Genomic DNA, 9,104 nt, shown 5'->3' with positions numbered 1-9,104 from the left:
CTACTACAACGACGAGCTGCATGTCACCTGGCATCACAAGTAAGAACACGTGACTGTGTTTAAAGGGACAGTTCACCCAAAAATGATCATTCTGAGTTACACTTTATTTTAAGGTGTCCTTGTTACAGTGTAATTATGCATTTAAAGGGGTCATAGGATGCCCATTTTCCACAAGTTGATATGATACTTTAGGGTCTTAATGAAAAGTCTGTAACATAGTTTGGTTAAAATTTCTCAATGGTAGTGTAAAAAAACACCTTTTTTTACCTGGTCAAAAACAGCTCTTTTCAGATCAAGCCCGTTTTTGTCATTTCCCTTTAAATGTTAATGAGCTCTGCTGTCCCCGCCCCTCTCTGCAGAGCTGCTCTCAGAGAGACCGTTTGCTTCAGCTGCATTCATTGTGAAACTTGCTAATTAGCACATTATTAGGAAAGGCGATTTACAAAGATTCATTACAAAACATTACACTCACTTCTTCTGGAGATGAGACTACTGATGACAGTCACTCAGGGCGGAGCTAAGGTAGACGCCAGTCCAGTCTGTGCTGACACACTATTGTCAATCAAACGTCACACAGACAGGCATCTGAGATCGGCTCGATTTGAGAAAGGGGAAAACATTTAACCAGATTTAAAAAAATTAAAAAAAAACACTAGGTGGATTTTTATCATTATATGGTGGTTGTGTACACACACTGCCAACACACATTTCAGTTCAAACAACTTGTAAAAGTGCATGTAGCATCCTATGACCCCTTTAAATACTGAGTAATATTAATTAACTACATGCACTTACTATAAGGTTAGGGTCTGGCTTAGGGTTACTTGCATGTAATTATGCATGTTATTATAATAGTAAATACATGTAACATGTGTAACAAGAACACCTTAAAATAAAGTGTTAGCTAATTCTGTCAGCATTTATTCACCCTCAAGTTGTTCCAAACCTGTATGAGTTTCTTTCTTATGTTGAGCACAAACCGAACAGTTGGCGGTAGCCATTGACTTCCACAGTACTGAAGAAAACACTGTGGAAGTCAGTGGCTACCGTCAACTGTTTGGTTTCCATGATTCTTCAGAATATCTTCTTTTGTGTTCAACAGAAGGAAGAAACTCATACAGGTTTGGAACAACTTGAGGATGAGTAAACGATGAAAGACATTTTCATCAGAAAATTAATTATAGTTTTTGGGCAAACTGTCCTTTTAAGAAGCGTTTCTCTTAAACTTAAGAATACATGACATTTTTATAGCATTAAGACATTTTCTGACAATGATTTTGAAAAAAATTCAATGTACAGCTATAAATGTGGGATTTAGATCATGTTTGAAATTTTAATCTCAGAAGATGACTCTATGTAAACCTTGAAAATGTCTAAATTATGGATCCCCACACATGACATGCAGAAAAAAGATATCATTCTCACAAGTTACATGCAGCTTTTATTATTTTGTTCCTTTGTTTTAGTTCTTTTTTTAGTTGTTACTGTATTGTCAGGAATTAGTCACTTTTTTTTTTTTCCAACAACCAGTGAATAGCACAAGTCATATTACAGACCAGGATCAAAACAGAGAAAAAATTAATACAAATAATAATAATAATAACAACAGCAAAAAAAAATAAAAAAATACAAATTTAATCATCTGAAATATGCAGCTTGTATTTCAAAGTGACTTTTATAGTTAATGTTTAACTAACGTTTTATAGTTAATTTATAGTAGTTAACGCCAAAAATACAAAGCTTTTATTTGTGCTGAATGAGAGAAGTACGTGAGCTCAAGTTTCTCTGTATAGCATATTTTTTCACATGCCACTAGTTTCGGGTTTGCTTTAAATACATTTTCGAATTATTAAATGTCAATTTCAAATGTTTGTATTTGTGACAAAAATGCAATGTGGTCACAATATTGATAAAGCATATGTGACCCTGCAGCACAAAACCAGTCTGAAGTCACTGGGGTATATTTGTAGCAATAGCCAAAAATACACTGTGTATGGCTCAAAATTATAGATTTTTCTTTTATGCTAAAAATCATTAGGATATTAAGTAAAGATCATGTTCCATGAAGAACTTATTTTTTCACAATGGAAGTCAATGAAAAAGAAAACACCTCTCTTCAACAGGCGGAATGATTTGACATATCAAATCACTTGAGTTTAATACAGTTTATAAAACGGAGAGTTACGGTCCTTGATTCTGACTGGTTGTGCCGCGTTCGAAGCTGTTGTAAATTACTCTACAAACACACACCTTTGTTTACTTTGTGTGTTGTTTGGCATCCGCTTTGTTAGAACCACAACCGATTCTGAGGAACTACATTGTTTGCTGGAAGAATACTGTTTTAATACTGTTTTTATATCATTACACTTTATTTGCTCTGAAACTTCACGTCGTGCCTAACAATGCCCCTTAGCTGTTATAAATTCACTGTAAACCACGGCTTCACGGGGCTTATTGCTTTATTTTATTCCTGTGATGCAAAGCTGAATTTTCAGCATTACTCCAGTCTTCAGTGTGACATGATCCATTAGAAATCATTCTAATAAAATAATTTTACTGTATTTAAAAAATATATATTTAAAAAAAAATTTTAATGCAGGCTTGGTGAGCATAAAACATTTTCAAAAACATAAAAAAATAATCATAATTATTCCAAACTTTTGACCGGTAGTGCATATCCTCAGTGGAGAGTAAGAACATGGTGCTAATATCTTGGTTGCAGATTGAAAAGCCTTGGTCTGGCTGCACACTGAATTGAATCCAGACTGGAGAAGATCTAGTAAAAATATATTTTATTTATATATTATTTAAACTACAGTGCAAAAAGTGCACAGTGAATTAAAAACTACAACAATGATTTGCATTGTGCAACGTCGTTTATATGCCAAATTATATTTTTGCTAGACATACTTCAGCCTGGATTTAATTCAGTGTGTGACCAGCAATCTTTTTTTTTTTTTGTGCTAAAAACTACTTTTTACGAATCAAATTAAATTATACATTTATGCTAGAATGAAAAACATTCATGTATATGCATCCCTAAATTCAAGTCATAAAAAAAGTGATAGTTTACTAGTGTAAAAATGTAAAACATTAGCATCGAACACTATAGTTAATTATTTCTGCAGTTGCATATTATTCACACAACTGTCAAAAAATACAAATAAACACAGAAGTAGCGATAGATTTGCATTATGCAATACATTTTAGCCACTTACTGCATGCATGTACTTTTGGTCAGAGATAAAAGAATACATGATCAACTCATATCACCTCAAAAGTTTTAAATATAGCAGGTCTTCTCTATCTTGCTATATTTGACTATTTAAGGCTGTCAAATAGTATAACTATAAATGTAGGAGGGGGGGGGGGGGGAAGCAAGATTAACATGAGAACTGCATTTGTACGTCCATGTAACTTGTGCCTCTTGCTCTTGCCAGTTGAATGTGATCGAAAACATGGGTGATTTTGGTGTGGTGTCATATCTGGCCGACGCTGACGGAAACGTGATTGTTGGACCTACAACTCCTGAAGCCACGTGTCGTCCAACAACGCCTTCAAACAGATCAGTTCCCATATCAGCCAGCCCAGTTACCCCAACTCTAACATCAACCCCGGCTAATACAAACCCTCTAAATAAAACTACAGCTACCCCGACCCACCAAAATCAAACCCCAGGTACACCATGTCCCTCAGCCCCACCTGCTCAGATCCCCGAAAATCAGTCCCCAAGTTCCCCGACCCCTCAAAATCAAACCCCAGATACCCCGATCCTCTCAAACACATCCACTCCCACAGCAGGTGAGAAATCAATGAATACGTCAATGAATGATGAGCAGATTATGCTGAAAGGTGAGAAAGGGTGCAAAATACACATAAACCTGTAAAATACAGACCTGAATGTGAGTTAAGAGGTGTTGTTTCATACAGACTCTGTAAATCTGGGATTATCTGATTTAGAGACGGAGCCGGCTGAAGTCATTCATCTCACAGAACATGTTGCTGGACCAGAGACCACCTCTTCATCAGAACCAGACGAATCCACACCAGCTCTTGAAAGCGAAAACCATGAAAGTGTGTGTGAAAAAAAAGATGACTAAAAATGCTTGCGGACACAGTTTAACTGTATTTATGTTTTAGAACTAGGTACAGGACATGAACCATGCTAGTTATGGTTTTAGAGATTTATGTGATGATTGTCATCTCAAATGCCTGTTCATGCCCATTATAAAAATTAGATGGGAGGTAAAATTATATTTCAAGGCCTTTGTGTTGAATCTGAAAACTTGCGTTTGCTTGCAGGTGAGGTGGAAAGAATACATCAGTACTTTTGCTTTCTCAGGGAGCTCAAAAGTTTCCACGGAGCCCCAAAAGGGACATGGTGGTGGAAAAATACAGGATGGGAGGAAAACTATTGTTCAAAGCTTTTGCACTCTCTTGCAAAATGTTGCGTTCTCTCGCAAAACCCGAGTTTAGACAAATCCTGATTACTTTACAGTATGCAATGGTACAGACAGCTCCATACTTTCACAATGGTTTTATTTTGAACTTGGACTCAAGTATAAAGAAATACGGTCAGTTTGTTCAAGGCACGGTTTTGGGACATTCCAAAACACTTAACGTGGCTTAATGGACTAAAACAGTGACATTGGAGGACCAATTTCAGTACACACCTTATTAATAAAAGCATAGCTACTATTTACAGACAAGCAGAATAGCCCAGAAAATCCCAGAATGAACGCAATGCTACATTGCACGTTAAGCGTTTTCTCCCCCATAGAAAACCACTATAAAGAAAACGCTTAAAGGGGGTCATATGATGTTGCTAAAAAGAACATTATTTTTGTGTATTTGGTGTAATGAAATGTGTTTATGCGGTTTAAGGTAAAAAAAAAAAACACATTATTTTCCACATACTGTACATTATTGTTTCTCCTCTATGCCCCGCCTTTCTGAAACGCGTCGATTTTTACAAAGCTCATCGGTCTGAAAAGCGAGGTGTGCTGTGATTGGCCAGCTATCCAGTGCGTTGTGATTGGCCGAATACCTCAAGCGTGAGACTGAAATGTTACGCCCCTCACCATACTGTGATGCCCTGTTCGGCCGGAGCGACGAGACAAAAACATGAAAACCCATTATAAACGAGACATTTGTTGCATCCAGTGGGGACATAATTACGGATTATAATGACTTATACTGTGTTTTACGAGTTTGCGTAAACATAAAACCGCATCTGCATTCGTGATCGGAGAAATAAACAACAAGCGCTACTCTACACTGCTCAAAACTCTCAAGCGTTTGAATCGTCAGTGGCAAATTCTTTAAATATGAAAACGTACTTACAGTCTTTGAGTCAGAAGCGCCAGACTGTCCTTGCAAAGTTGGAATTGCCCCAATTTATAGAAACAGCCTTTGAGCACAGACGCATTGTAGTCTACTCTTCCAGGATCAGGAAACAGTCCTCAATAAAATATGCTGCACACATCTGAATATTTGGGTTGAAGTGTTCTGGAACAGTGTTGTAAATACAACTTAACCACTGATTTCTAGTCGTGTCCTCTTTTGGAAGACCAAACAAAGTAGTTTCTCTTTCACAACAAAACACACCGCGTCTTCACAACATGGCGGTGGCAGCAACAATAAAGTTATACGCCTTCTTTCTTTGCGTGAACATTTGGGCGGCGTTATGCAAATCTTCCCACATAGTGAGGTAGACATGTGGGGGCGTGTTTAAACGAGGCGTTTTAGGAGGGCATGGAGGAGTCTTAACTTTGATAAAGAATATCTCTTTGGGTTTGAGACTTTAGTCTTTGCAACATTAGGGATCTTATCTATGCACGAACAGCTTGTAACACTCCAAAGAGAAAGGAAAACTTGAAATCGCATCATATGACCCCTTTAACGTGGCTGGGCAAAGACGAATATGCTTATGCATAACCATTTTTTCCTCCCATCTAATTTTTTTTTTCAGCACGTCACAATGCCTTTTTAACTTTTAATACATGTTCCTGGTTTAATTGTGTGCAATTAGTCATTGCATGTTATTCCAAAGAAAAATTACTTTTCAACTGATTCCTATATGTAATTGAATACACCCACTTTTCACAATCCACCCATCTACAGCTCTGATGCTGGAAATCTTGGAGAGATTTTTTAGTTTTAGCACGCAGTATATTTTCACTGACATTCATTCACTCAGCACACGTTCGATCTAAAGTAGCTTGCAACAAAGAAAAACAATGCAAGCAGAATCTATTAATCTAAAATCTATTACATCTATTAATCTAATACAAGTGTTGCTACCATAACATTTAATTGAGTACTAGAATGCTAATTTAATACAGGAAAATGCTTTGAATATGTATGCATGTTTATATGTTTGATTAAATAAAATGTAGAACACTTGAGCAGTAAGCGTATTATTAAATGGCAATCGTCAATACAGCAGCACCTCAGTTATTGTTACACCATGTTTTTCATCTTATAATACCATTTCAGATTTTCTCTCCTAAAAACAGTGCTGGTAGAACATGAATGCATGAATTAACCTTTTGCTTTATAAATTGAGAGCATATGCATAATGCTCATATGACAAGAGATACAGAAAGTCAAGCTACTGAAGAAATTCGAGTCACTCATCAGATGGAAACTCCTCAGAGTCACAAACACAAAAACAAGACTATGAAATACAATTATTTTTAACAGGACGTTTATTTTGCAGATGAGATCCATTATTGGTTCTGACACACTCCTTTACAGCAGTTTGATTCTGATTTTTACTTTATCTTTTGTTCTAGAAGTTCTGTACGAAGGATATGAAGATGGTAGCACTAATGCTAGTGAACATGATGTTTAAAATAATTAAAATAAAAAATACACAGATTCAGGAAGTTACAGTTGATCTAAATAAAAATAACAATCTGGGAGGAGAGGTTGTTGATGTGTTTTTTTTTTTTTTAATTTTCAATCAAATGATTGTTCTATTGACAAAATATCCAACATGTTCTTCACACAAAATAAAACCGATCTTCCATAGTATTCCATATGCACCTTACAAATATATATATATATATATATATGTAGATAAAATTTCTTCTTGGAAATAAATGCTAATTTATCTGTCAAAAACTGGGTGGAAATGGTGTGTAATAATGTCTGAGTTTGGGCAAAAGTCAACAACAGTGAGTCACGAGGAAGTTTTCATTCAGTCATTGGGTGAGATGAACTCTATTTTAAGCCCGGTGAAGTTATTGAAAACTGGTGAAAAGTGTTAGTGTTGAAGGTTTTAGTCATTTGTATGAAAAGTTCTGAACAGTGAATTCAACTAGATCTGCTGTAGGATCGAGGTTGCTACAATTGACTGAAATCTGTGTGCATATCTTTGTGCAGTTTTCCTGAAATGTGCAAAAAGATTTTGTTTTCTGGAATTTTTTTTCCACCAATAAATGGACTGTGGTTCACATTTGAGTCCAAGATTGGTTCCACCCAGAGTGTGAATCATTTTATAAAACTCATAGCTTCATCATTATATTAACCACATATAAACGTGACTGCTCTGTGTGGAATTAACGTCTAAGAGATGGCTCGCGGTCCAAGTGGAAGCAATCTTGTTCACTAACTGGTTGACCTTTGCGATAAAATCACATCAGTAGATTTTCTAGAACCCTAGATGGATTTGCTAAATCATTATGTTTGTTTTTCCAATGAACAATTAATGCAAAGTTTCTAAATGCTCTAGTCAGCTTTTTAAAAATGTATTCTCATTATGTTTCTCTGCTTTTATTTATGTGTCGAACAATTGTCAGCACTTTACGTGAAGCCTGCATATATATAAATATAATGCATTAGAATAGTATTCTTAATGCATTGATTATGTCTTGTCATGCACTTTATAACGCATTACATGATTTTATTAATATTTGCAACCGGACTTAACATACTTCATCTTTACACCTTTAGAAATTATAATGCATTAAAGCATGATAAACCACCAATTTCATGTGTAACAAGGAACCTGCAAATATTAAGCATTTTTGTGCAATATTTATGCAAATTACAATGCATTTGAACTTTGTTTACAATTATTTATGAAAAGATTAAATGCTATATAATGCATTATACATAAAGGCTTCAAGTAAAGTGTTAATTATCTTTAAAGCCATTTGAGCAGCTTATTACCAGAATCTACGTCAACCCTAAAATCTCAGAAAAAAAGGTACAAAATCTGTCAGTGGGACAGTGGGACTTTTAAAAGGTACTAATATGTGCTCTTAAGGTAATAATATGAACCTTTAAGGTACTATTATGCACCTTTTCAGGTAAATAAGGTACAAAACTCCAGTGAAAGCTTTTTTCGGAGAGTGTAACTTTAAAGCGATAGTTCATCCAAAAATGAAAATTTAGAAAATCACTTACCCTAAAGTTGTATGAGTTTTTGAAGAATATTCATCTTTACACCTTTAGAAATTATAATGCATTAAAGCATGATAAACCACCAATTTCATGTGTAACAAGGAACCTGCAAATATTAAGCATTTTTGTGCAATATTTATGCAAATTACAATGCATTTGAACTTTGTTTACAATTATTTATGAAAAGATTAAATGCTATATAATGCATTATACATAAAGGCTTCAAGTAAAGTGTTAATTATCTTTAAAGCCATTTGAGCAGCTTATTACCAGAATCTACGTCAACCCTAAAATCTCAGAAAAAAAGGTACAAAATCTGTCAGTGGGACAGTGGGACTTTTAAAAGGTACTAATATGTGCTCTTAAGGTAATAATATGAACCTTTAAGGTACTATTATGCACCTTTTCAGGTAAAAAGGTACAAAACTCCAGTGAAAGCTTTTTTCGGAGAGTGTAACTTTAAAGCGATAGTTCATCCAAAAATGAAAATTTAGAAAATCACTTACCCTAAAGTTGTATGAGTTTTTGAAGAATGTCGCAAACCAAACAGTTGAAGGTAGCCATTGACTTCCATAGTCATTTCCGTAGTAATTATTTTCCATACTATGGAAGTCAATGGCTACTGTCAGCTGTTTGGTTTGTGTTCAACAGAAGAAAGAAACTCATGCAGGTTTGGAACAACTTAAGGGTGA

The 9,104-nt window shown here is 35.2% G+C and overlaps 1 protein-coding gene across 1 annotated transcript in view; it reads left to right on the top strand.

Annotated features, from left to right (window-relative positions):
- LOC107559932 (myomesin-1) overlaps positions 1-65 on the top strand; it is a 34,313-nt gene extending 34,248 nt beyond the window's left edge. Inside the window, exon 32 of the mRNA XM_016243960.1 lies at positions 23-65. Within this exon, the coding sequence (XP_016099446.1) occupies positions 23-43 (21 nt within the window). The 3' untranslated portion in view covers positions 44-65. The remainder of the gene's footprint in view (positions 1-22) is intronic.
- Positions 66-9,104: the final 9,039 nt, after the last annotated feature.

The sequence above is a fragment of the Sinocyclocheilus grahami genome, unplaced genomic scaffold (genome assembly GCF_001515645.1).
Source record: "Sinocyclocheilus grahami isolate Dianchi unplaced genomic scaffold, SAMN03320097.WGS_v1.1 scaffold706.1, whole genome shotgun sequence".
NCBI lineage: Eukaryota > Metazoa > Chordata > Actinopteri > Cypriniformes > Cyprinidae > Sinocyclocheilus > Sinocyclocheilus grahami.
Note: the sequence above shows the minus strand (reverse complement) of the source record. Positions and strands in the feature narration are given on the sequence as shown.